Source organism: Fusarium venenatum, assembly GCF_020744135.1.
Source record: "Fusarium venenatum strain MPI-CAGE-CH-0201 chromosome Unknown EDB82scaffold_4, whole genome shotgun sequence".
NCBI lineage: Eukaryota > Fungi > Ascomycota > Sordariomycetes > Hypocreales > Nectriaceae > Fusarium > Fusarium venenatum.
In genome coordinates this window covers 2,201,668-2,227,899 of record NW_027072132.1, presented here as the reverse complement: position 1 = coordinate 2,227,899, position 26,232 = coordinate 2,201,668, and the positions used below count along the sequence as shown (strand labels likewise).

General features: G+C 49.4%; 9 protein-coding genes across 9 annotated transcripts; 5 read left to right on the top strand and 4 right to left on the bottom strand.

Annotated features, from left to right (window-relative positions):
• Positions 1-446: 446 nt before the first annotated feature.
• On the top strand, positions 447-1,399 carry EDB82DRAFT_436729 (uncharacterized protein; the record flags this gene model as incomplete). Its single annotated transcript, XM_025737593.1, has 3 exons — positions 447-481; positions 642-713; positions 766-1,399. 3 exons carry the CDS (start codon positions 447-449, stop codon positions 1,397-1,399), a joined length of 741 nt encoding a protein of 246 aa, XP_025592439.1.
• Positions 1,400-2,153: 754 nt separating this feature from the next.
• Positions 2,154-3,266, top strand: EDB82DRAFT_513010 (S-adenosyl-L-methionine-dependent methyltransferase). Its single transcript, XM_025737592.2, has 2 exons — positions 2,154-2,447; positions 2,506-3,266. Exons 1-2 carry the CDS (start codon positions 2,389-2,391, stop codon positions 3,191-3,193), a joined length of 747 nt encoding a protein of 248 aa, XP_025592438.1. The 5' UTR covers positions 2,154-2,388; the 3' UTR covers positions 3,194-3,266.
• Positions 3,267-6,366, bottom strand: EDB82DRAFT_513007 (armadillo-type protein). Its single transcript, XM_025737591.2, has 8 exons — positions 5,876-6,366; positions 5,660-5,765; positions 5,434-5,585; positions 4,881-5,372; positions 4,571-4,830; positions 4,418-4,518; positions 4,030-4,367; positions 3,267-3,971 (listed from the first exon to the last, which is right to left on the bottom strand). Exons 1-8 carry the CDS (start codon positions 5,939-5,941, stop codon positions 3,615-3,617), a joined length of 1,872 nt encoding a protein of 623 aa, XP_025592437.1. The 5' UTR covers positions 5,942-6,366; the 3' UTR covers positions 3,267-3,614.
• A 1,126-nt stretch (positions 6,367-7,492) lies between these two features.
• Positions 7,493-9,806, top strand: EDB82DRAFT_513005 (uncharacterized protein). Its single transcript, XM_025737590.2, has 3 exons — positions 7,493-7,691; positions 7,794-9,524; positions 9,582-9,806. Exons 1-3 carry the CDS (start codon positions 7,639-7,641, stop codon positions 9,625-9,627), a joined length of 1,830 nt encoding a protein of 609 aa, XP_025592436.1. The 5' UTR covers positions 7,493-7,638; the 3' UTR covers positions 9,628-9,806.
• Positions 9,807-10,078: 272 nt separating this feature from the next.
• On the bottom strand, positions 10,079-13,284 carry EDB82DRAFT_302384 (protein-tyrosine phosphatase-like protein). Its single transcript, XM_025737589.2, has 2 exons — positions 12,848-13,284; positions 10,079-12,750 (listed from the first exon to the last, which is right to left on the bottom strand). The coding sequence occupies exons 1-2, from the start codon at positions 12,860-12,862 to the stop codon at positions 10,444-10,446; spliced, it is 2,322 nt and encodes a 773-aa protein (XP_025592435.1). The 5' UTR covers positions 12,863-13,284; the 3' UTR covers positions 10,079-10,443.
• A 167-nt stretch (positions 13,285-13,451) lies between these two features.
• EDB82DRAFT_467531 (40S ribosomal protein uS3) lies at positions 13,452-15,008 on the top strand. Its single transcript, XM_025737587.2, has 2 exons — positions 13,452-13,701; positions 13,855-15,008. Exons 1-2 carry the CDS (start codon positions 13,679-13,681, stop codon positions 14,612-14,614), a joined length of 783 nt encoding a protein of 260 aa, XP_025592433.1. The 5' UTR covers positions 13,452-13,678; the 3' UTR covers positions 14,615-15,008.
• A 651-nt stretch (positions 15,009-15,659) lies between these two features.
• On the bottom strand, positions 15,660-17,499 carry EDB82DRAFT_302283 (magnesium transporter NIPA-domain-containing protein). Its single transcript, XM_065607434.1, has 6 exons — positions 17,233-17,499; positions 17,156-17,181; positions 16,961-17,051; positions 16,652-16,903; positions 16,308-16,599; positions 15,660-16,255 (listed from the first exon to the last, which is right to left on the bottom strand). The coding sequence occupies exons 1-6, from the start codon at positions 17,285-17,287 to the stop codon at positions 15,760-15,762; spliced, it is 1,212 nt and encodes a 403-aa protein (XP_065463273.1). The 5' UTR covers positions 17,288-17,499; the 3' UTR covers positions 15,660-15,759.
• Positions 17,500-20,691: 3,192 nt separating this feature from the next.
• Positions 20,692-23,555, bottom strand: EDB82DRAFT_302227 (uncharacterized protein). The gene is made up of 3 exons (XM_065607433.1): positions 22,125-23,555; positions 20,819-22,073; positions 20,692-20,769 (listed from the first exon to the last, which is right to left on the bottom strand). The coding sequence occupies exons 1-3, from the start codon at positions 23,316-23,318 to the stop codon at positions 20,747-20,749; spliced, it is 2,472 nt and encodes an 823-aa protein (XP_065463272.1). The 5' UTR covers positions 23,319-23,555; the 3' UTR covers positions 20,692-20,746.
• Positions 23,556-23,994: 439 nt separating this feature from the next.
• On the top strand, positions 23,995-26,232 carry EDB82DRAFT_467529 (uncharacterized protein). Its single transcript, XM_065607919.1, has 5 exons — positions 23,995-24,161; positions 24,218-24,661; positions 24,725-24,960; positions 25,011-25,815; positions 25,866-26,232. Exons 1-5 carry the CDS (start codon positions 24,159-24,161, stop codon positions 25,953-25,955), a joined length of 1,578 nt encoding a protein of 525 aa, XP_065463271.1. The 5' UTR covers positions 23,995-24,158; the 3' UTR covers positions 25,956-26,232.

Sequence of the window (26,232 nt, the reverse complement as noted above, 5' to 3'; positions counted from 1 at the left end):
CAGGGCTGACAACAGATATGCTGCAAGGACTCATTCCCATGGAAGAGTCACACCTGGATGGGAGAACCCTGGTCTCTTTACCGTAGTGGCGATGTTTTGGGACACAAATGATCTGTACTGGAGGTGAGTCATCGTGCTCATTACTGCTTTCAGAGGAAGTTTTAGTGGTCCATGCATTCAACTGCAGGCGGAGACCCTGAACTCTAGTTGTAGCTCCACTGCACTACTACCTGTGAGGTACCTCTGGAACATTACATAAAAGCGGCGAGAGCTCCCCCCAAGAGAAGGAGGGGCAGAAAACAGACAGACCCGACCCGACGCAAAAAAAAGGAAAAAAACCCTGCTACTGGACATCCACTTTCTTCCAACATTGCGACAACTTCACTCACCCAACCTTCAACATTCTAAACTCTACGAATCCCACGACTCAGAATTCATCAGCAATCATGGCGGTTCGTGCTCAGTTCGAAAACTCCAACGAGTATGTACTTGTATCCCTTGCCTTGAAGCTCTCTTATGCTCGTGAACCCCGCCCCCGCTATTTCATTCTTTGATACTGGGCTATGCGGATGATGATTGAGCCACGAGAAGAAGAAGAAGGCCTTTCAATGCAGGAATGTTTACTGACTCTATATTCGCAGGGTCGGTGTCTTTTCCACCTTGACCAACTCTTATGCTCTGGTTGCACTTGGTGCCAGTGAGAACTTCTACAGGTAAGCTTTCTTCTACTCGATCAATCACGAGCTTCATGCTGACATGGCCCAGTGTCTTCGAGGCCGAACTTCAAGATATTGTCCCTACCGTTCGCACTACCATCGCCGGTACCCGTATCATTGGCCGCTTGACTGCCGGTAACCGAAAGGGTCTTCTCGTCCCTACCACCACAACCGACCAGGAGCTGCAGCATCTGCGTAATTCGCTACCCGATTCAGTCCGCATCCAGCGTATTGAGGAGCGCTTGTCAGCCCTTGGAAACGTCATCGTCACAAATGATCATATCGCCCTGGTTCATCCTGATCTGGAGCGCGAAACAGAAGAGATTATTGCGGATGTGCTCGGCGTGGAAGTGTTCCGACAGACTGTCGCCGACAATGTTCTAGTGGGTAGCTACATGAGCCTTTCCAACCAGGGAGGTCTCGTGCACCCCAAGACCCCCATTCAAGACCAGGACGAGTTGTCCAGCTTGCTCCAGGTTCCTCTTGTCGCCGGTAGTGTCAACCGTGGTTCCAACGTTGTCGGTGCTGGAATGGTTGTCAACGATTGGCTCGCCGTTACTGGTCTCGACACCACCGCCACCGAGCTCAGCGTTATCGAGAGTGTGTTCCGTCTTGGCGAGGGCCAGGGCCCCAGCAACATCAACACCAGCATGAAGGACACCATGGTCGAGTCTTTCTACTAAGCTTGATCTGTGGATTTGTTTTCTGCATGTAAATTGATTGCTTGTTTGCATGGGCTTTGCTGCTGCTACCTACTCTTTCGGGTTATCGATCAGACGACGTCATTTCCGCCGTCAAACGAATTTTTAACTTATACGGGGCCTGGTGTTTGGAATACTGCGTGATTTTGCGGATGGTATCAGGAATATGGTATTCATGATGATCGAACGATAGGATTCATATAAGGGAAACGGGACCCCTATCAGCTAGTCCTCTTACGGAACGAAGAGGACCAAGGTTGGGTGGGGATGACAACCCTGCTCGTCACATAGGTGCATCCATCTGATCCGCCTGGGCTATTGGGTTGTCCGAGGGCCGCTCCCCTTTTGTCTGGAGGTACTCATGTTGTAGTTACACTTGAGGTGAGCGTGGCAAAAGGTGGAAGTTCGGATAGAATAGATAGATTGTTCTGTTACGAATACAGGCGACTTCTCGATTCCATACTTCATTAATCAGGTCCTTGGCAAGACACGTTCAACGGTTGCACAGTCAATGTCTGCTCAAACCAGTAGTTTTCGGGGTATCGAGAAGTCAATTGCCAAGATCAGGTCGAGCTTATTCAATTCATCTGATAACTATAGACCACTTCATGACATAGATGTTAGACCCTTGTACTGTAGGCGATGGAGTCAAGTTTTCTGCTACCATTCACGTGACCCGGTCATATAGTCTCTATCAACATAGCAATATTAAACACTTCAAGTCAATCAGTCATAATGTAAATTGTGTATGACATTGCCATCTGCTATCTGCTCTCCTCGTGATTGTACCTACAGATATGTAGTAGTTGAACTAGTGCACTACCCCGCGCTCACCGCCTGCCAATCCTGGCAATCTCTTGGGCCCCCACCACAAAATATCTAAGTATGCCCACCTGTTGATCTGAATAGCTTCGGATCTGTGCGTAAAATTTCTTTTTTTATAAAACAATACCGGGAATACTGCTTGCATAATGGCACCAGCAGAGAAGCCTCAAAATCTTGAGCCCTCAAAGCTTGGCACAAAACAATAGTCCGACCTCCCATACCCCTTCACCCCTCCCCTCCAATACTGACATTCTGCCCCTCAGTTGGGATGATCTCTACACAAATGAGATATCAAACCATTCTGCCGATCCCTCCGACATTGGCACAGTTTGGTTCGACGACTCGGATGCTGAGGCGAAGATACTCGAGTTTTTAGACGGCCTGCTCGATCCCTCTGACCCAGACTCACCAGTCCTTTCTCGCGAGAAATCTACGTTTCTTGATCTCGGCTGCGGAAACGGCTCCTTGCTCTTTTCTCTTCGTGAAGAAGAATGGTCAGCGCGTGTCCTCGGTGTCGATTATAGCCCTCAAAGCATTGCCCTTGCACGTCAGATCACAACTACAAAGGATGATCTTGAAGAACCAGTAGAGTTCGAAGAGTGGGACCTCATAGCTGGATCTTATGATCCTGTGCTCAACGGGGACCAAGCTCAAGGTTGGGATGTCGTGCTTGACAAGGGTACATTTGACGCTATCTCTCTGAGCGATGAAAAGGACGCTCAAGGACGACGGTTGTGTGAGTGTTATCGCGAACGGGTATTGCCACTGGTCCGTAAAGGCGGCATCTTCCTGGTAACTAGCTGTAACTGGACCGAGACTGAGCTGAAGGGTTGGTTTGAGAAGACTGATGCTGAGGGGTTCGAGGTCGTCGGCAGAGTGGAATATCGATCCTTTAGCTTTGGAGGGCATAAGGGACAAACCATCAGTACGCTCTGCTTCCGCAGGGTATGAGTAGGCCTAAATGCATAAGGAGCAATAGAGAAAAGATACCCATTCATCGCAGCAACACCTGATTCCATATAATTGTCATCATTCACTTTAAAGAGCTCTTGTTGTATCATACAATGGTATTTGGCTTCATATCGATGCTCGGATTACCCTCCTTCGAACCCCCTTGTCCCAACGCCTCATTCGCGTCCAACTCCCCACTCCTCTCAAAGGGCTCATTCATGTTGGAGTTTTGTATCACTTCAGAATAACCTCCCTCCTCAGCGTAACATGTTTTGGCTCAAACCAGTGGCTTCTAATATGCAACGTACGACATCATGGGCTCTTGTCTGTCTTTCTCTCTTTCTGTGGTGATACGGACGTGACAAGACAAGTAGACAAAAATCTATATCGACAACAATTATTGCTTCATTACGTCTCTCATCTATGGAGATGTGTTCATAGGCTCCCCGCCAGCAATTGGACCCGAAATCTCGGCAGCAGCTGTTGTCGCGAAGTATCGCACATCCACGTCGTCGTCCTTCTGCAACTTCTCCAGGTTAGGAACAACTCGTTCTTGGATCAGCTCCGAGCCCCGTGGCGACGGCGTGATCTCGCTACCCTGCTTCTCCAAGTCGTATAGGGTGCCCTCGTCGGGAAGGCGTCGGAGCACGCTAATGAGAACGCGGTATGTCTTGGCCACGTTGAAGCGAATGTTGGGGATATCGTCAGAGACAAGCTTGTCAAGCATAGGCAAAATTGACTTGGCAATAACATCCATGCTCACAACACTCGCCAATGTCTGGAAAAAAAAAGTTAGTCTGACGGTCGTGACGCTTGAAAAGAACGGTGATAATTACCGAGATGGCGAAACAGGTAGTCATTCTGTAGAGGTAGTTAGGGTGGTTACCCATAGCCATAACCTTGGGAATGATAGCCTCGCTGGCCCATTCGACACCAAAAACCTCAGTAAGTTTCTTCAGGTTGTGAGTAGCCGCTTCACGAATGGAGAAGACCGTATCTCCAAGCCAGCCCATGCACAAGTTGCTGAGCTTCTCATCGAAGAATTGAACACCGAGTTGGCTGGCCAGAAGGGGAATGTACTCGATAATGGCAAGTCGCACTCGCCATTGCTTATCCTCGGCGAGTTGCACAATTGCGGGAAGGAGTGACTGCGAGAGCAGGTCGATGCCAATAACTAGAGCGGTGTCAGCATTGCATCTCATTGGCAAAAGGTATGTTGGTTACCTTGGTTGACAAGCTCGAGCTTTGAGATGATATGAAGTCTAACCTCGGGAAACTCGTCCTTGAGCATCTGAAGGAACATGGGGAGAAGGTGGTCAATGGTTCTACGGCACACGTTAGCATTGGATATCGGAGGCGCGAAATTCATCCACGTACTCTTGCTTTCCAAGAATAGGAGCCAAGCCACTGATCTGGGTGCCAAGCGCAGCGCGAACATGTTGAGAAGTGTCGGAGACAAGGTCTTCGATGCTGCCCATAATATCGTTGAGGAGAACGTTACGGTCGACAAGAGCGCAGAAGCCGGGAATCTGGCCGGCAATAGCGGTTCGCACCTCGGCCTCGTTGTCCTTGAGGAGCTTAACGAAGGCGGGAACAAGATCCCTGGAAACAACCTCTTCATCTACGGCCTTGGCAATCTATAAGAAGTCAGTATACCGTGGGTAAAAGTCAGGAAAATGCTGCGGACCTTCTCGAATCTATCCGCAATCATGTAGCGAACTCTCCAACTCTTATCCTCTATCAAATTGCGTAGAGCTGTCAGTAGGACGCCGTGACTGGCCTGCTGCTCTTTAGGAACGGCTTCGGCGATAGAAATGAGAACCTCGACCGTAAGTAATCGGACGCTATCCTGATCGTCTTGTGCGAGGTGTTGGAATAGGGGTATCATTTCGTCGACAACAATGGTGGCGGGCATCTCTTTGACGAACTTGGCGAGGTTGGTGGCAGCCTGACGACGGACCATGGGTGTCTCATCGTGGACCAACAGACCGAACTGCTGACGCAGTTGTTCTTGCACAGGCGGGGAGACCTTGTTGTAAGGAGTTGTGAAGAGACCGCATCCAGAAACCTTCGATGTGAACCAATCGGCCTTGGCGAGGCGGATTGTGAGGGGAATGAAATACTCCTCAACTTGTTGAGGCGAAAGCTCGGAGCAAATCTTGTTCAAGGACTCGACGGCCTAAAATACGAGTCAGTGAGGGGTCCATGGCATAGGTAAAGGGAAGAGCAAGCGTCTTTACCTTGTCACGGACGACGGGCTCCTCGATAGCAGCGAGGTTCTCAAGGGGAGACAGAAGGACGTGACCCCACTGAGAACCGCCAACATACTCGACAAAGCCGCCGAGCTCCTCGCTCAGGGCAACAAGGACCTCGTCTTCATCTTCCACAGACTCTATACGGCATCAAGGTTAGGAGAGGTCTTTGTTTGAGTCGCAACTTGGTGTGCGGGAAAGATCGAAGACTGACCATCGAGGAAGGGGATAAGCTCCTCCCGAGTTCGTTCAGCGCCGAGAGCAAGAGCAATGGTTGAGAGACGGTGGATGGCGTTGAGACGGAGCAAAACATCATCGTGCTAAAAAGCAAGCAAACGTTAGCAATGCATGATCACTTGTCCCTGGCGATAGGATAGGTAGGCGAAGGAAGCGTTGTGCAAGCGTGGCGTCACCGCCAAACCTGACATACCTTTAGCTCGTCAATGAGTACGGCGATAGGGTACAGCTCATCGCCAGAGTTGGGCGCGTCAGCCATGGCGAGCGGGGCGGTAAGATCGCAGATTTATCAAGAAAATGAGCGGCAGCGTCCGGGAAGAGTTGAGATGACCGTCAGGAGGATGGAAAGAGGAGGGTTGGACGATTGCGGGTGGATCGCGTGCGGTAAGTGCTGAACTGGACTGGTGGGTGATGCAATGATTTGCGCGGAGGAGTCCCAACACACGATTTTTGGTTGAAAGACGAGGGCAGAGACGGCACCACACAAAGGGAGTAGAGCCCTGGGTTACGCTCAGCGCAAAGAGATTTGGCGAATTTAATAATGCAGAGTCAAGGTTGAGGCCTATGTCAGGGTCGTCGAGGTCTGGGGCATGTGAATACGTAGAATCAATAGATGAGAGAGGGAGAAAGAGCCCAGGGAAAGATGTGGAGTAGGAGCTGGATGTTTGATGAATTGGACTGGGCTGGCAAGGTGCCCAAGAGGAGTGAGGCTGGTGGCTCTCTTGTAGTGGGTGCTGTAGCGGCTCACACCCTGAGTTGCAGTGCTGGACTGCTGCCCAGGCGTGCAATTGTCCATACTAATCCATCCACGGCTTAGGTACCTAGGCAGGTACCCTTAGCAACACTGAGGAACGCTACATGTCCAGGCCCCAGAGAGGGGCAACCCTCCCAGACGGGCGAACAGCCTACGCCGTAGTAGGTAGCAGAAAAGATAACCTCTAAACGCTAGGATATAAGAATAAATGACCTAGAACTGTAGTAAAAATGCGATAAAGTGACCTACTAATTTTGTCTCTCATACTTCGAGCGCCCAACTTTTCTGATACCCTGCCCGAGGACAGCAACTGGCAAACTGTGGCTGAAGTGGGGTTAGAGTGGCTCTTCATTTCCTTAGGAAACATGATTTTTGAGGGGCAAACTTTCTCTGACACTCTTGACACTCACCTTGCCGAGAGCGCCTCAGGTACTAACCTAGGCATGTCGTGGTGTGAACATAAGGACAAAGCCGTTTTTATCCTGGTGGTATCTGGAATCCATTCTTCTTCGTACACTGTTTTGGTAACGTGTTAACGTGTTTTACTTATGGGAATGGAACAGCCCAAGGTTTTGGCTGTATGGGCAATTGGCTCTGAAGGATTGTACTCGACGTCACTACCATAGCTTCCTAACGAATTCTCAAGCTCCAAACCCCGCCATCCCCAACTTAGAACAGACAGCATTTAGTCATTGGCAGTCTGGTATTATTGCCTTGAGCAAATATCATATTGTCTAATACGAAGCTGTGTTAGAAATATCCTGTCTGACTTAATCCCGACTGTTCTCTCTGCAAACTGCCCGCCGTTTGTTTTGAGTAAGGTTTATGCCATATCGTTCTGTGATGTGTTACACCTGTCCAATGCTACCACCTTCATTAATAGTACCTAGTATGGACTGCTGTAATGCCCTACCATCGGGATGTCAGTGTTCGGCAGAGGAGTATTGATGATCCGCTAGATCGGACACCCCGCCAAAAGAGCCCGATAGCGGGGTACCACCTCACCACACTACGGTGCTGCACTCTCCAGAGTACTCTAGTATCACATCCCACTTCCTCGCCTGTACCTAACAACGACATCCCCAAAATTTCCTGTGACTCAGCGCAATCCACGTCCAACGCTCGACGGAAATCTCACCTTTGTCTTTTTATTCTTAGAAAAAGGATTATACAACAAGCCAGGCTCAAGGCTACGCTTCATCATGCCTACCATCTCCGTTGACAAGTACAAGCTTTACGAAGCTCTCGGTCAAAAGTGCGATGAATGCCCCTCCTTGTTAACCCCCACCATCGAGTCTCCGACTTCGCGACCAAGTCCTATATGCTTATACTAACATGCTTGTTGCGCTTGAAATAGGTTCACGACTGAGGAATTCGAGGATCTCTGCTTCGAGTTTGGCATTGAGCTGGACGAGGATACGGAAAACGATGAGCGTCCCATTGTGAACGGCGAGCAGGAGCCTCCCCAGCTCAAAATTGAGATCCCCGCCAACCGATATGATATGCTCTGCTTCGAGGGCATTGTTTCCAACCTCAACGTCTTCCGCGGTAAGACTGAGCCTCCCAAATACCGACTTGTCGAACCCTCTAGCGGCAAGCTAGAGACAATCACTGTCAAGCCCGAAGCCGAGCAGATCCGACCATACGTCTCCGGCGCTATCCTGCGCAACATCAAATTCGACAAGAGCAGATATGAGTCCTTCATCTCTTTGCAAGATAAGCTTCACCAGAACCTTGCCCGAAACCGAACACTAGTTTCCATTGGTACCCATGATTATGACACTATCAAGGGTCCTTTCACCTACGAGGCTCTGCCTCCCAAGGACATCAAGTTCACCCCCTTGAACCAGACTAAGGAGATGGATTCTGCTGAACTGATGAACTTCTATGAGAACGACAAGCACCTGGGTCGTTTCCTCCACATCATCCGCGACTCTCCAGTTTATCCTGTCATCTACGACTCAAACCGTGTCGTCTGCTCTCTTCCCCCTATCATCAACGGCGACCATAGCAAAATCACACTGGACACTACAAATGTGTTCATTGAGATCACCGCCACTGACCTTACCAAGCTCGATATCGTCACCGACATCATGGTTACTATGTTCTCCATGTATTGCTCCGAGCCTTTCACTATTGAGCCTGTCCAGATCAACTCTGACCACAACAACCAAACCCGTGTCACTCCTAACCTGAAGCCGAGAGTCGCTGAGGTTGAGATTGATTACCTCAACAGCTGTACCGGCCTCAAGGAGTCCCCTGAGAGCCTCTGCAAGCTCCTCTCCAAGATGTCCTACACTTCTACCCCTTCATCAAAAGACTCCAACATTCTCGAGGTTGCTATCCCCCCAACCCGAGCTGATGTTCTCCACCAATGTGACGTGATGGAGGACCTCGCCGTGTGCTACGGTTACAACAACTTGCCTCGTACTGCGCCTTCACGAAGTGCTACCGTCGGTGCGCCTCTACCTGTCAACAAGCTCAGCGATATCATTCGTATCGAGACTGCTGTTGCTGGCTGGAGTGAGGTCATGCCCTTGATTCTCTGCAGCCATGATGAGAACTTTGCTTGGCTCAACCGCAAAGACGATGGAAACACCGTCGTGCGCCTGGCCAACCCCAAGACTGCCGAGTATCAAGTCGTGCGATCGAGTCTTCTCCCTGGCCTTCTCAAGACCATTCGCGAGAACAAGGGCCACAGTGTCCCTATGAAGATCTTTGAGGTCTCTGACGTTGTTTTCAAGGATGAGACCCAAGAGCGCAAGGCTCGCAACGAGCGACACTTTGCTGCCGCCTGGTACGGCCGAACCAGTGGGTTTGAGGTAGTCCATGGCCTTCTTGACCGTATTCTGCTCATGCTCCGCACATCTTTCCTTACTCACGAGGAAGGCCTGTCTGGCAAGAGTATCGACTTTGAGGTTAAGGAGAACCCTAGCAAGTCCGATGGCTACTGGATTGAGGAGCTCGATGACGCTACATTCTTCGCTGGTCACGCTGCCTCAGTGTACCTCCGTCTCGGTGGAAAGGAGAGACGTGTTGGCGAGTTTGGTATTCTGCACCCTAGCGTGTTGGAGAAGTTTGATTTGAAGTGAGTAATTGCGGCGTTGATATGCTATCTGGGCAAGGTTGACTGACATTTATACAGATACCCTGTTAGCACTCTCGAGATCAACCTTGAGGTTTTCCTGTAACATGGTAAAACGAAAACTAAAAAAGGCAGAACGTGAGGGCAAGAGACGAAGCAAAGAAGGCGCAGCACATATGTGATAGAGATCATGTGGATATGATTCAAGGTCAAGCAAGATAGAGACGTTTCAATCGCCGGAATGACGCTACGAGATAGATAAGAACAAAAACGGTGAACATACAAAGTCAGTTTTTGGACTTTTGTTTAATCTAACAGACAACTTTGGTGTGCCATGCTATATAAGGTGTCATAAGAAAAATCTATTGTCGTCTAAGCCCGCTGCGCATGCACATACGTGGATCGCGCAAATTCAGAATGCATTCGCCACCCGAGTTCAGCGCCAAAACCCAGCTCAAGATGCTTCTGATGATAATCCGTCCGTGTAAACCAGCGGTAATCTCTCCTTAGACAATCAAATTCCAGCTTCCAGATAACTTGATTAAAGCTCAGACACCGCTTTCCTGCGCTTCATTTCCAGTCTTGCAAGCAATGTCTCCAGACCCATTAAAGGGCCTGGGCGGCTCACGTTTAGAGAATGACGAGGCGTCCCAGGCTTTTCTTTTGGTTGCAAGGAAGCGTTGGGGGTGACATGAAGGCAAGGCTCTAGAAGTTCACAGTCGCACCGTCTGATGTACTCCCATTCTTCACTCAAGTTGCCGGGTACACTGCGAATACTACCCCAACTTGAAGACATAGCGAAGTCTGTATTCAAAAGCGGCGGGGCTGCCAGTGTGTGTGACCAGGAACAGCAATACCTGACAGAATCATGTGTTTCGACGATCAAGTATGGGCCAGGATCTGACTCCGGAAACATGACCTTCTATGTCATCTCACTTAGCTCCTGATCGTTACGAGTGGGTGCGGGAGCTGGATTTGAAGACGAGGCAGTCTCGCCGGTGCTAGTAAGTTGCCCGAGCATCCCTTTGCCTAGATTAAGACCTACGATGCCATCCCGAATAGCGGCAAAGGCGTTACCATTGGGCTCAGCAGATGCGCTTCGTTCGATCGGTACATGTCGTGCTTCTGGTGTCAGTGTCTCGTGCGCTGTTTCGACTCCAGAAAGAACCGATGGAGGTCCTGATTTGGAACTCGAAGTCGATGATCTGGGATCAGCATCGGATTGAATGACACTAGGGTACTGAAGATTCGATATGGCGGTTTGACGATCTGTCTCGGCTGCCGCTGCAGCATTCAGACCACCATTCATTTCATCCTCAGTCCTTCCAAATACTTGATGCCACCATCTAATATCCTTAAGCCGCGGTAGAAGGATTCGCTCCTGCCCCTTTACATGGTCGTCAATACTGGCATCATAATCCGGGTTTGTGAATTCAGCTCGTCGACAGAGGAAGTAGTCCCAAACTGAGGACGTGCGCTCCGTAGCTCGGGCGTCTTTTCTTTGCTTCTCGGAGTTGAAAAGGAAAGTACCGTATTGGCACGAGTACAGGTGATACAGAAGACGGCGTAAAAAGCGTTCGTTAAATTGGAACCGAGAGTTGTTTTGGCGCAGAAGCTGATAAGTGCAGTCGAGGAACTGGTGGAACACAGGGCTGACCATCTTTGGAGATGTTGCCTCGTCGTCAACAACCTTTCCGGGTGCTGTTTCGACAACTGCAGCTAAGTCTGGGTCGTCTTTATTTGGATTGAAGAAGCGCTTTGCACCACTCAGAACATTTTGGAAAGCATCGTTTCGGCCGTCGTTCTCTCCAGGCTGCACCTTTGAACCTGCAAAAGCATCTTTTTGCACATTGAACCAGTCTTCGTGGTTCAAATGACCAGATCGTAGTCTGAACATGTGCCCAAAAGAGAGCCAGTCCTTCTCAACGAGGACGATGAATCCCTCAATAGTGCGGTAGTAGGGGTCTAGCATGATTTGAGCCAACGCACTGAGCTGACTTGTGCGATCCCAACCATCAGAACAGTGTATGAGAACATGGGAGTGGTTGATACCAATCTGCCTAGCAATGATAGCTGACCCGTCCAGAACATTGTGAATGTGTCGCAGCCAATTACTTTGATGGAGAAGCTCTCTGTTTGGTGGCAGAGGCGAAATATCGGCGTCTTTAAGGGCGTCGACGACCTTGTTGAGAGAGCTTCGCATAACGTGAATATTCTCAATACTAAGGAATATTTTTCGTGCAAACTTGTACTTGTCCATATTTTCTGAGCCCATTCCCTGAACTTGATTCACCATGGCGTTTATAGTTGGACGAGCGTCCACAATCAAATTAGTCTGCTGGGCACCGTATACCTGACGCTTACCTGAAGCATCATACACTGCAGCTGATTTTGAAATAAGCTCGTCTTCATAACGTTCTGTCTCGGAGAGTTCTGGCTCTGTCGTTGAGCTCACAAAAGATACATCGGCTTGGCTCGACAAGGGAGTGGTGTCTTCGGACCCGGGCGGCAAGAGAGCGTTGAAAGATGCCGCTACTAGTTTCTCGTCTTGTACATTCGTCTTTCTTGTTATTCCAGAAAGGGGTTGAGAGCTTCGAGTAATGGTGCAGTTGTTGATAGGATGAATGTACGACAGTGCCGGGACACGATTTCTCGAGCGAAACTCCTTTGCATATTTAAGAACGTTGTCGGAAATTTGGGTCGGAACGACCAAGAATGCAGGATATGTGTCGCAAAAGGTGTAATCCTTATTAATGTGCGTGATCCTCCAGCCTCTGTCAGGCAGCTTCTCACTAATTCCCTGTCGTCTAAACTCGGCTTTTGGATCGTAGAATGACCAGCCTCCGACTTCCCGCTCGTACTTCAGGGGCTTGTGATTAAACGCGTATAGCTTTTCGACTGTTCCAAGCTTGCAGGTTCGAGATTTGATGAAATCGAATGCATCGCGGGCGATCTCACTGTCAGTGAAGTTGAATGTCACAAACGTAAAGTCGCGGCATCGTAATCGAATCGATGGAGCTTGGCGTGATCCAGGTGGGACTGGCCGGAATACGCAGTGGCACAGCATTGGGAAGGGAATCCATCTTTCTCGAACCTTTGGTTTCTGTGAAGGGTCTGGAGGATTTCCAGATTGATCAATGGGGGCGCAGAACACCAAATGGAAGTCAGTCAGTCGCAAAGTGCCATGTGTAGTCTGGCCGCCGTAGATACCCTGAACACTTTCGACAATCTAAGCTAAGTTAGAAACTTGGGGCAACAGTGCTGAGCGATGAACAAGCGGTCGAGCGTTATAGAAGAGGTGACTTTGACTGCATGATTTCACATACCTTGCGGGCCTCCATTTTGGCAAACCGTGGGGTGGTATGCACCACAGTTTCGCCAGCTCCTCGTCTCTTGGATGGGAGTTGTTACAAGATCAAGATGATCTATTAGGTGTAAGGTTGAATTCTGTTCGTAGTCGCTTAAGTGTCGATGCGGAAGTGATTCGTCAGGGGCTCGTGAGGCGGTGATGCGGAGGTAGATGGATATCGCGGGGCCGCCGGAAGATGAAGAAGTTAATATTTGTAACGAGTGAGGCGACCAGAAATTAGAATATTATAGGATGACCTCTGACATTTCTATAGACAGCGCCGAATCTCAAACAACGACATGAGCCAAATCGCCCGACCTTGAGTGAAGGTTTAAGTTTATTTTAAGAGCCTTAGACGACTACAGCTCGTTCAACATCACGAGCCACAGACGCAGATGCCCACCCACCTCCACGAAAGGTAAGGCAACGTAAATGGCACCTAGAGACCCGACGTCAGAGACATGGCCCAAGCGCTTTCCCCATTCTGGGACATCTTTCTCCAAGTTCGGCAGCACAGTTTCTCCGGCAGCCGGGTCATCATGCAGTATACGTACCTTGTGGAGCGACCTGAGTGCGGAAAGCAGCCCCGCAATTGGGAAAGAGCCAGTGTGCACCCGCTTGCCAGATTTAGGGCTCAACCACACACCAAAAAATTGAACGGGCATTTGTGAGTGTCAGTGAGGCTCGAAATCCACCCAGGATCGCGAATCTTTCTCTTCAGCCCGTTAACCCTCAGCTCGCCAACAGACTCAAGACAAGACACCTGTAGTCACGTCCAGTCCCGACAACACAAGTCAATTTTTTCAAGATGGCTCACCCCGGATCTCAGATGTGAGTTACTGTCTGCGCCCGTCCATCCTCTCGTTCGAAGAAGCGAAGCCATTATTGCATTATCGTCGCCACCCCGCCAAAGAAGAAATCACTACGGAAATCAAGAACGAATACAGAATTACAGAGCATTCACTAACAATTCTTCTTTCACAGCTCCAAGAGGAGAAAGTTCGTCGCTGACGGTGTCTTCTACGCCGAGCTCAACGAGTTCTTCCAGCGCGAGCTCGCTGAGGAGGGTTACTCCGGCGTCGAGGTCCGCGTCACCCCCACCGTTACCGACATCATCATCCGAGCCACCCACACCCAGGAGGTTCTCGGCGAGCAGGGCCGCCGCATTCGTGAGCTCACCTCGCTCATCCAGAAGCGATTCAAGTTCCCCGAGAACTCCGTCTCCCTCTACGCCGCCAAGGTCCAGAACCGTGGTCTCTCCGCTGTCGCTCAGTGCGAGTCCCTCCGATACAAGCTTCTTAACGGTCTTGCCGTTCGACGTGCCTGCTATGGTGTCCTCCGTTTCATCATGGAGTCTGGTGCCAAGGGTTGTGAGGTTGTTGTCTCCGGTAAGCTCCGTGCTGCCCGTGCCAAGTCCATGAAGTTCACCGACGGCTTCATGATTCACTCTGGTCAGCCTGCCAAGGACTTCATTGACCACGCCACCCGTCACGTCCTTCTCCGACAGGGTGTCTTGGGTATCAAGGTCAAGATCATGCGCGGCTCCGATCCCGAGGGCAAGGCTGGTCCCCAGAAGACCCTCCCTGACGCTGTTACCATCATCGAGCCCAAGGAGGAGCAGGCTGTTCTCCAGCCCGTCAGCCAAGACTACGGTGCTAAGGCCGCCCAGGCTGCTCAGGCTGCTCAGGACGCCCGAGTTGCTGAGGAGGAGGGTGGTGAGGAGGTCCAGGCTGTTGAGCAATAGGATGCTTAAATCACCAGGCTGGGAAAAGCCACCAAAACCTTACGAAGGAAGATGGGAGACCCGTGGGATGAGGGACGGAGGTCTACTCAGGCGTCAATTGTTCATTTGCATCTGCTAAGGGCACGGAAGGTTTCATTCTTGCTTGTAATGGTAGGCAAAGCATAAAAGAGAAAAATGAGACCCAAAGATTACGACGACACGTCATATGGCCGTGTCTTCTGTCTACCAATCCCTTCACTCCCGTATCTTGCGGGTCTATCTTTTCTTCATAACTATGTGTCTGTGACTGTCGAATTGCACAAATCGCCACAAACAAATGGTCTTAACCCTACTATGTGACTGAGGTACTAAAGTTAACCCCTTCTGACGATATGATACGAGCATGAAAGGCAGAAGACACAGGGAATTGATTATTGCTTAACACTAGACGATATTAGAATTGCAGCCGATACCCTCATCTTCCACTGTCACGACTGTAACTCAATTCTGCTATGTGTTATGTATCATGTCGTGATAAGTTTTGTCTATGCAAATAGGTAGCTTCTGGCCTTTTCCCATCTCTTGTTATAAATTCAAACTTGGGCATTTTCAACCCTAGAAAAAAGCCCTGCGACTTGGACAACAGATCTACAACATTCCGAACCGTTCATGACCCTCGAAACTTCGGCGGCAACGCCCGCGTTAGTCACCCTTTTCATCGCTGTCCAGTATAAAAAGTCTTCTTTGATCCGAAACCCCATGTGTGTGATCATTGTCTCCCGTCGCTTACGCCCTCCAGTTATCGTACAACGAGAATTTGCCTGTCGGCCCCAATACAAAATCCGCCAACGCCGTCCAAGACCATGTGCCCATAGTACTCCAGTAATAGCAAACAATACACCTCGTTTGGTTCCGAGTCCCGACCCCGTTGTGCATTGGAAAACCACAGTTGACACCCAACATTAAAGCATGTCGTTGCGTAATGTACCATCCATGAATGCTGCCCATACTCCGAGGAGAAATGCCCGGTCAAATGGCTTGAAAATATACAATGCTTGTTTAAGATGCTGAAACATGCAGAATATTGTTGCGAAGCTCTCTCTCGACAAACTGCCCAGAAGTTCATTGCTCCGCCATTGTGTTACGCAATGTGTTGCATTACATTATCATCGGTCGCCTGATTTGTGGCGATTGTCGAGTTCGATGCTGTTGTCGTAAGTTGCCTTGCCGTTGCCATTGCCATTGGTACGTCGCAGGTCGTCATTGCTATCATCGCTGTCGTCAGCTAGGTCGGTTAGAGCGAAGCCAGCAGCCTCCTCCTCATCATATGCCCGGATCAGGCCCTCGCGATCTCCTCGCTGGCTGCTGATGCTGTGTCGGGAAGGGTCGCCGCTTCTCCGAGCTTGCATGCTTAGGCGAGTTTGTAAACCAGACACCATATCAGTGCCGGTAGCGTCGCTTCCTCCTCGACCTGCGCTCAATCTTTGACCATGGGGATCGCCTCTCGACAGGTTTAGTAGATAGACACCAGTAAAGGTGACCAAGAACCCGCAGAGCAAAGAGAGAGTGTTGACAGGATCGTTTGTGTTGAATCCGGTAAAAAGAATGAAAGAAGCGCAGAGGGTCGCTGTCGTAAAGGTGACGTAGTATAGGGGGTTGACGCTGGCAGATATATTAGTAGAGCTCTTCACATACCCTTTTGTCGATTACTTACATATTGGTAGGGAAGTTAGCCAGAGCTTTATTGAAGTAATTCATTTGGGTCAGAATGCAGACGGCAGTCAAGATCATAAAAACATAAGTCGATGGGTGACTGAACTGGTTGTGGCCAGCAAAGGTGAGCTTGAGCGCAATACCAAAAGCCTTGACGGACATGACAGAGATGGATCCAACGGTAGAACAAATGGAAAGGTAGATGAGAGCGTTCTTCTTGCCATATCTGGGGGCAATTCTGTAAATCATGAAGACGGCGAAGCCAACAACGGCGAAAGCGTATAGGAGGAAACCTATTACCAGTTAGGAATGACTCTTTGGTGATCATTTTCTCCAGTTACGAACCTGGCTGAATGGCCAAATGCAGAATCTCATCGACGGTCTCAATCTCCTCATCTGGAGGCGCGTGGAGCACAATGATAACGGCGCCAATCAGGCATATAGCACTGCCCAGTTTGCCCAGGGTACCAAGTTCTTCTTTGAGGAAATAAGAGCCAAGAACGGCACCAATGAGCACACTGAGAGCTCCAAGGGGAGTAACAAGGATAGCAGGGGCGAAAGCGTATGCGGCAAAGTTGCAAATTTCTCCGAGAGCAACTGTTGTTGTGTATTAGCACAGCCCTCGAAAAGATCAACTCACGTTACGGTACTTACGAGTTGCGATACCGGCCCACCACAAGGGATTCTTGAGATACACAAACCCGTCGCCTTCAAAGCCATGTCGCTCTTCTGCTTGGATCAATCCCTGATAACTGGTTAGTCTCATGTATATTGCTAAATGACAAGCTGTAACAAAGCGCCAGGGCGTTTGCAAACTTGTTACCCGTGAGCGTCAGGTATTCGACGAACCTTTTTTGTGATAACAAAACTTGTTCCTGGAACATTATTAGCATGGCGCATTCGATTATACAGAAGAAAGAGCATACCGATGGCGAGGGCCGATGTCATGGCGAGAGCCAGACCAATATACCTAGAAGTCATGTCAGCTTTACTATCACAGGCGAATCGGAGGATCGGGTTGCGACAAAGGACCGATCAAAGTGGCCTTTCAGGAGTAGGGACACGCCAAGTGGTACGCGACGTACTTGTCTTCAATCATGATGTCTAATAGAGCGCACAACAGCGACGAAGCGCACGAAGTCAACTATCTATAGAGAATTCCAATACGCTGAAAGCAACTATTCAAGTTGAGACAATGTTTTGGCGAAATGCGCCTGGAGAATGTCTAGTCGAGTCGAGTCGATGTCGAGGCACAAGGATCGTTGACAGTTGGCGTAGGCTCGCACCGGGCGAGAAAAGCCGCGTAGCAATAACGAGTGTTGAGGCGACTGGGCTGATGCAAAGTAGGGGCTCGAGTCTTATCGCAAACACATCAAAGAGCTGCGGTTAACTCGTCGTCAAGTGATATGTCTCGTCGATGTTGGCGTGGACGCTTGCAGAGTGATTCGGCTATGGAGGGGGTACCGACGTATGCAACTCGCAAGCAGGCAATTTGCGATGACGGAAAAGGATCGGCCGAAAGTATATTCGTCTCGTTGAATAGTTGTCGAATTCGTGAGTGTCGAGAGTTGACAGGGTCGTGTCTTGTCAAACCAAGCAAGCAGGAGGTGAAAGGCTCGTAAGGCGCGACAAGACGAGACGATATTCGCAGATGGCAGGGGGGTTAGTAAGGTAAAAAGGGACAGCTTGGCTGGATTGCAAAAATGGAGAGGCTACTGCAGTGTGGATGAGACGAGTGAGATGGTACAGTGCAGCAGCTTAGGTTAGGTCTGGCTTTGTGTGGGAGAGACAAAGTTTGGGGAGGCCAGATCAGACCTGACGAGACCAGACAGGGGGGTTCAGTAAGCTACAGACGACGGGAGGCGGCTTGAACAAAACCAGAAATGAAGAAGAGAAGTACATGAGTTACAGTGAAACAACAGGTGTGGGACCAAGTACACCCAACCCAACCTCAAGCAGTCCGAGTTCAAGAGGTTTCAAAAGAGGGCGCCAATGGACCCATAGCCCCCCCTGGCGTCAAGTCCTTGTCCCTGGCGTTACAGTGCCTTCCTAGGAAACACTATAAAGATGGAGTCGAAAAAACCTAAGCCCTGAGGGACTGGGTTACAGTTCCAGTGCATTACGTTTGCTCTTTTCCATTTCCCCCCCCCGCCGCATCTGACGACACTTCATTCCACGATCCATTTATTGGAAGAGAAACTACTAGATAAAACAATATGTTGGTAAAACGGTAGCGTTACGAAACCTGGCACAGACCCAGGTGTCAGAACGCAGCAATTGCTAATTGACTAACTGCCTGTGAAATTGAATCCGCTTACTTATGATGAGATGAAGTCTCAGGTTACCCTCATGATATGCACCCGCGCTGGCCTGAACAGCGGATGTAGGTAGACAGATACGGAGTAGGAACTCAATTTCTAGGGCCGGGGCTTGGACAGAAGACGATCAATGAAAGTGGTCTTTGTCCACCCCTGAGCTAACTCGACACATCACGCACAATAACAGTTACGTTACTACTACGAACAAGCCAAGTACATGTTGTTGACAATGAAACCTACCTAGACCTCCTAATCCATATCATGCCATCAATGAATACCTAGATTAAATATATGTCCTTTGGTGCTTCAACGTGGATCTTTCTCTATCTCAATTCCCCAACTCCATCTTAGCGCTCGCTTATTGTTGATTGATTCAAGGGGTTCAACATCTTCCTACTAAGGTATGTATCTACGGACAAAAATGTAACTTCTCCCCCTTAGCTTGCTTGTAATCGACCTTTCCACTGCCACTCAGGTGCACTCGCCTCAAAGTAGGTTGTTAAACCCCTGGAACCTTTCCTTGCCTCCTGGCAGTCCCATTTTGTCCCGTTTGAACCATGGAGTCCTCGTGTCCACGTCAGCAACCCGCACTGCATCGATAAATCAGTGAATTTTGGGGGTGGGTAGCAGAAGAATTGACCTCTAAGCTTTAGGCTACAAAAATAAACAGCCTAACAAGTATAGTCCAAGTCGCATAATGTGGCCTACTAATTTAGTCCCTTATGTTTCTGGCAGCCAACTTTTCTGGTACCCTGATGATGGGGTACTTTTTTTTTTAGCATCCGCAATTCAGTAGTGCCTCGCTCAGCTCCGCTGTATGTACGGATAGGCCAGTCCGGGATACGGACAAGATGGATCGAGAACATCCCCTACAACGCCTCCCGCACGCCACATTAAAATTTCCCACATCCAAGCCTCACCTGTAGGTTACTTACATAGGCCCGTTCCACACAATACCTTTGGAAACAATAAAACATGACTGACTGCTTTGGAAAATGATATTGTTGCACCGCAAATATGATACACCTTGTCATTTTGGATGGCCAAAGTCTTGTTCCTGATCGACGTGCCTAGCGCACAAACTTAATCAACCCCCTAATGTACCCGATACCTTGAAACGGGGATCCATGACGTCCTTTAATGCAGGAGGGGTTGGCCTTTGCTTAAGACGGTGGTTCTAGTTAATGCTCGGCGGTGGATGATTTGTTTCAAGCCAGGGCTGTTTTTGATTCATAAAGTTCGTCTGCATCACAGCACAACTTATCTGCAGGGTCAATCAATCGACTGCTTGTAGCTACAACAAAACAACATGAAGCAGATAAATTGATCAGCAACATTGGAATGTGTTTGTGATAAAATTGGCGAGATACTACTATGCATCGGATCGAGACAGCTATAAGGCCTATGAGATCCTAAACCAACAGTTCACTCAACAACGCAACCTCCCGCGGGTGCTGGTAAGTTTGCATTGCTTTCTATAATAAGGCAATACCAACATCAAAATGTGCCTTCGCGTTGTCACCGACTTCAGTATAGATCCCCATCACGAATGCTGTTCATCTTAATCGCCTCCAAAGCTTCGACTCCCAGCAACACCCGTAGCTTTGAGTTTCACCCCTAAAACGCCTCATTCCATCCAACGAGCCAGATCATACAGAACTAATCCACCAGTTCTCTTACCGACTGAGGCATCGCAGTTCGTTCTAAACTATTAAGTTGAAAGGGGAAGGGGTATCGGCACTTGTGTCATCGTAAACGAGTACGAAAACAAAAACAAAAACAAAGGCCATGTCGTCGATGGCCGAAAAAAGGCTCTGACCCTGTAGGCAGTGCCAGATCGTCCTATTGTGTTAGTCATGGCTATTCATTACTTACCTACGCTGAAGACACTCACATGGGCTTCGTTGGCCCATGCTGAGTTGCTTAGAAACAACCGATTTCTTACCACCAGAAAAGTCGCTGCAACGGTGGGACTAGACAATGACCCGGCCGAAAGATCCTTCTATCAATAGCTCAGGTCCTCACTGTGCGCCGAACTACCGGCAGCTATTGCTTTTAGTTACGATGAGAGAGCGTTGGCCGACATTGGAGGATCATGGTAGTTAGTTTGGGGTAGAAGGTTTCAAGGACGGCGACGTTTGGCATCTACGTAAGGTCAGTCAACGTCGATTTGTGAGAAAGTGTCGCATCGTACCTTGCTCAACTTCCGCATCGTGTTCGTCGTCATCCCCACGGGATCGCTTACCAGCGGCAGAGGGTGTGGTTGGCTCTTGATCATCTGCCTCAGGCTCGTCCCTCCAATCGATTTCGTCCAGGTCGTTCTCTCCAGTGTTGACCTTAGTTGCCTCGGCTTCAGTAGAAACTTCGCCAAGGTCGATGTTGAAAAACGCAGCCTCCTCCTCTTCCTGCAGCGTGGTAGTGGTGCTCGTACCATTAGTCTGGGCGCTGGTGACCTCAGGTTTGCCGAAACCGTTTTCTTCAGTCTCTTCAGTCTCTTCAATTCCTCCAATCTCTTCGGTAGCTTCGACAACCACATTGTCGTTTACCTCAGCATCATCATCCAGTTCGAAATTGGCAAATGGGTCGACATCACTTTCAGCGTGCGCTGGATAAAATTCGTCAGTATCATTGAAAGAAAAAGTTGTGCTGAAGTCGGATATAGAGTGTGCATGTTTGTAGGGAAAGAGTATGAGGGTTAGCCTATCGGGCTGTTCGTGAACAAGTCCGTCATTGGCCTTCAGGGATTGCCGGTATTCCCTTTCCTCTCGGTTATGTTTTTCAACATACCCCGAGACGCAGGGTTTACAAAGACAGAAGTCGGGGTAGTAGCAACAAATGAAACTGGTGGAGGGTGAGGTTGCTTTACCGTTTTGTTCGTGGTCTTCGCTCTCGATGGCCGCATTAGGTTCTTCGGCGACTTCCAGTAGCGCCTCGGCATTAGTCGAAGCACTAGCTGGTGTTGCAACTTGGGTTTCAGTAGCAACTTCTTTGTTGTCTTGGCTAGTAACTTCATGGCTGGTCACTTCTTGGACATCAAGAGTAGTAACCTCAACATTCGCATGTTCGTTTACTGGATATTCATCATCGACTTCTGGCTCGTCTGCCTCATCGTGGTGACCGTTGCCGTTCTGTCCATCACCGGCGTTTTCATCAACCGGGCTATCAAATTCGTCCAGCTCTTCATGAACGCCGTCGATTGTCGCAGCTGTTTCAAGCATGCTCGTGTCAACTGTCATAGGAGTCTCGAAGAGGTGAATAACTTCGTCGAGGCCCTTGCCTGCCGTAGCACTCTCAATGAGGGATTCGAGGCGCTTCTCTGCGTTCGGTTTAGTAAAGAGATAAGTATACATGGTCCGTGAACTGTCAGGATCTTGATTCTTAACAAGAACATCAAAAATCTCAAGGACTTGGCGAAAAGTAACATCTGTCATGAGTTCGCCTTGGGTTGCCTGGCACATCATGTTAGCAGGTTCTCGGCGGAAATTTAGCCTATGTCTCACCTCCGAAAGTTCGAGGCCGAGCTCGTCGACCTGGAGTACCAAGTCGTCATCCGCGGTGATCTCGTTTTCCAGTTCGGTTCGGAGACCAGCCAGCAATTCCACAAGTGGCTGATCTAAAACCGATGTGTCGGCAAAAAAGCTGTTGGTGGTGGTAGAAAACATGGGGAACTCGTCTCCCTTATACTGTACCGTGATAGCGGGGAAGTCGTCATTTGACTTCCCGTTCAAGTCCTCATCAGAGGCTGAAAGTTCTGCATGTTCGGTGTCGACCAACTGGTCTTCATTGTGTTCATTTTCTCCCACCTCATAACCGTCGCCTTCCGCGGCTTTGACCTCATCAATGGTTTCGAGATCATGTCCTGTTCCTGGAACGACGACCTCTTCGCGGCTGAGTGTATGTTCTTCATAGAACTCTTGGTTGCTGTTGGAAGTATCTAACTGCGCATGGTCATCCACAGCCAAGTCCTCGGCTTCAACATTTTCAAGTGCGGCCCCGTCATGTTCGGCCGGCGTTTCCTGTGGATCCAGAGATTTGTCATGGTCGTCATGACTGCTGGGGGCATGTCGCTCCTCCGGGACTTGCTCAACTACGTCTTGTTCAGATACAGGGGTGTTGTCGCCGGATTCCTGGATTTTGTAGCTTGTAGCAGGATCGATTGTCTGCTCTTCCTCAGGATTTGCTGGCTGATTGGTTGTCTCGGTAGTTACATCCTGTTGAGGCTTGTCAAGTTCTGCGTCTTCTTCAAATTCGTAATCGATTTCATGTGTAGATGCGCGGTCATCCGGGATATCATCTTTCTGGGTGGTTGTTTCGTTCGAATCCACAGGGTTACTATCGTATTCTTGCTCTTCCTCGTTGGACGACTGTGCTATAACAGCAGGTTCTTGCTTTTGAAGCTCAGGAGCCTCGCTCACTTCATAATCCACAGGTTCCGGACTATGTGCTGTGTCATCGACGTCATGAAGGTCAAATTCGACGTCTTCGCCTATCATCCCGTTCGTCTCGTAAGCGTGGTGGTCCACAACATCCTCGTCTTCTTCCATCTCTCTATCCGCACCTTCGAGATTAACATCCAACTTCTCAAAGTCTTGATTCGAGTCTGCCATTTCGGTGTCAAAATCGATCATCTCGTCTTCGTTTCGGCCGTCTAAGCCCGACTTGGCCATATCGGGATCCATTTCGATCTCCGTCATGTTTTTTTGGCGAGTGCTTGGGTGCCTCAAAACACTTTCACTTAGGCAGGCAGGTCGAGATAAAGGACGAAAATTTGAGAAATGTAAAAAAATAGTTCGCGATGCAACGAGAGATGCGCTGCGAAAGGAAAGAAACCCGGAGTTCTCGAGGGGCGCAAGCTCTGGTATAGGTTGCAGACGCGGTAATGGGTTGTATCAAACAGTCAAAGACCAAGCTTGAATGTAAATGCAATTTAAGCTGGTATGCGACATTTGATTTAGTGAGTCAGATTCTGTGTGTGAGTGTAAAGTAGAAGAACGTTAACGCGTGACGTTCCCTAGATAAGCCGTGTTTTGCGTTGTGATTGCGCTGTTGAAAGAAAGAAATGAATAAACAGCAGATTGCGTCGACGTGAAAGGCGAAAATGGCAAACGGGCCAACCCAGACAAAGGTAACTTGATGCCACTAACCGTGGCAAGCGCGTAGGTAGCAATATCAGGTGCCTAGGCCGGTACTAAAGGCAAGCCGTTGATGATTCAGCAGGTTGTGGACCCCGGGCAGAAAGGCTGAAGAGGTGGAAGGCCAGGGAGAGGCTGGCGCTTACCTTGATAAGACTAGCGTTGGGTAGGCGGGCAGGTGCATGGTAGCTTAGGTGCTCTTTATCATCCCCCTTCCATAACAGCTTCTTCCAGGTGGCCTGTACCTGGAGGGGAGGTACGTACCTCTACTGACTCCTGCACCTCCCACCGACCTGACTTGAATATTGGCCCGCTCTACCTACTAACATCCAGGGGACAAACATTCAACAACTTGCAAACTACATCGCAATCAACAAAAACTGCTTGAATTAGCCAGCCAAGATGGTGCGCAATATCTACAATCATCACACCTGCTTACATCACGTACTGATGCTACCTAGGTCGTCCTCGCGGCTTCGATTTGCACCCGTGGAGGGAAAGCTGTCCTCTCGAGACAGTTCCGAGAGATGCCACGATCGCGTATAGAAGCTCTCCTTGCCTCGTTCCCAAAACTCGCCGATAGCGGTACACAACACACCATCGTCGAACAAGACAACGTCCGATTCGTCTACCAACCCCTCGACGAACTTTACATGGTCCTCATTACCAACCGCCAGTCGAATATCTTGCAGGACATCGACTCTCTGCATTTGTTTGCACAAGTGGTTTCCAGCACCTGCAAGAGCCTCGATGAGCGTGAGATCGTTAAGAATGCCTACGAACTGCTCAGTGCTTTTGATGAGCTAGTGACCCTCGGGTACCGCGAGAATCTTACCATCAGTCAAATCAAGACATTCCTTGACATGGAGAGTCATGAGGAACGCATCCAGGAGATTATTGCACGAGTAAGCAAGCTCCTCCGGGCCATTTGTGCCCCTCTTCACAGCCAAATACTTATAAATGCATAGAACAAAGAATTGGAGGCCACCGAGGAGCGAAAACGGAAGGCGAAGCAGCTCGAGATGCAGCGCAAGGATGCTGCTCGCAGTGGTCGTCCCGGTGCTATGGGCGGCATGGGCGGCGGTATGGGCAGCAGTGGCGGCATGCCCCGAAGCCCTTCTTATCCCTCATACAACCCTCCTTCGCAATCGAATACCAGCACATACGACTCATACGAGGCTGAGAAGAACAAGTCCTTCGGCAAGTAAGTATCGTCAGTTTTCTATTGGATTACAAGCAACTAACATGTTCGAGACCCCTGGCCCCCAAAGCCAAAGGTATGCAATTGGGCAAGAAGTCCAAGACGACCGATATGTTTGAGCGAGTCAGAGGTGATATGGGTAGCGAGATCGACAACTCACCTCTTGTTACACCCGCACCTCAACAGCAAGCTGAAACACCAGAACCCCGTGTCTCCTCGACCCTCGACCGCGATGCCATCCACGTCGCCATTTCAGAGACTATTTCGGCCAAGCTATCTCGAGAGGGTGCTGTCAACTCACTAGCTATCAGCGGTGATCTCGTCCTGAGAATCTCGGACCCCAGCCTGACAAAGATCAAGCTTGGTCTCCAAGCTGTTGCGTCTCACGGAGTCCAGTTCCGCACTCATCCTAATGTTGACCGAAATTTGTTCAACGGCTCCAAGATCATCCAGATGAGCAACACTGCTCGCGGATTCCCAACCAACAATGCAGTCGGTGTACTACGATGGAGAGCCTCTCCCAAGGTCGACGATCCCAGCGCATGCCCGATTACATTCACTGTATGGATTAACAAAGATGGAGACAAGTACAACATCACAGTTGAATACGAATTGACAGGCGGTGACGCTTTGAATGATGTTAGCGTCGTGATTCCTTATGCGGGCAGCGAGCCTGTTGTTTCTAGCTTTGACGCTACTTACGATGTTTCCGGAGACACAATTGAGTGGTCCATTGGTAACGTGGATGACGAGAACCCTAACGGTTCGTTTGAATTTGAGGCAGAGTCAGGTGATGAGAACGATTTCTTCCCAATGACCGTCCGATTCAACAAGAGTACACCATACATTGATGTTGATGTAAGTTTATATACCGAATGCCTGTTACGATCTTGCTAACCATTTCAAAGGTCAACACTGCGTCTCTTCTGGAGGAGGATGAGGAGGTGACATTCTCCAAAGAAATCAAGTCTCATGCAGACAACTTCTTGGTAGAATAGATGGATCTCAAAATTCGTCCGATTTCGAAACAACTTTCTGAGCAAATTTACTCCATAAAAGGAAAGGGATATATATGTATTTGAGTAGAGCTGGGAATAGACATTAGTAGCAGTGTCTTGGCAGTCCAGAACCTAACGGCGCAACGACAATTGATGTTTATGTGTTTGGGTTAAATGATCAGGAGCCTGCTCTTACAATCACCAAAATCAGTATTGGTAACAACAGAGATGTAATAAAAACAAAAATTAATGGGCTCAGGCTACCGATGCTTCATCA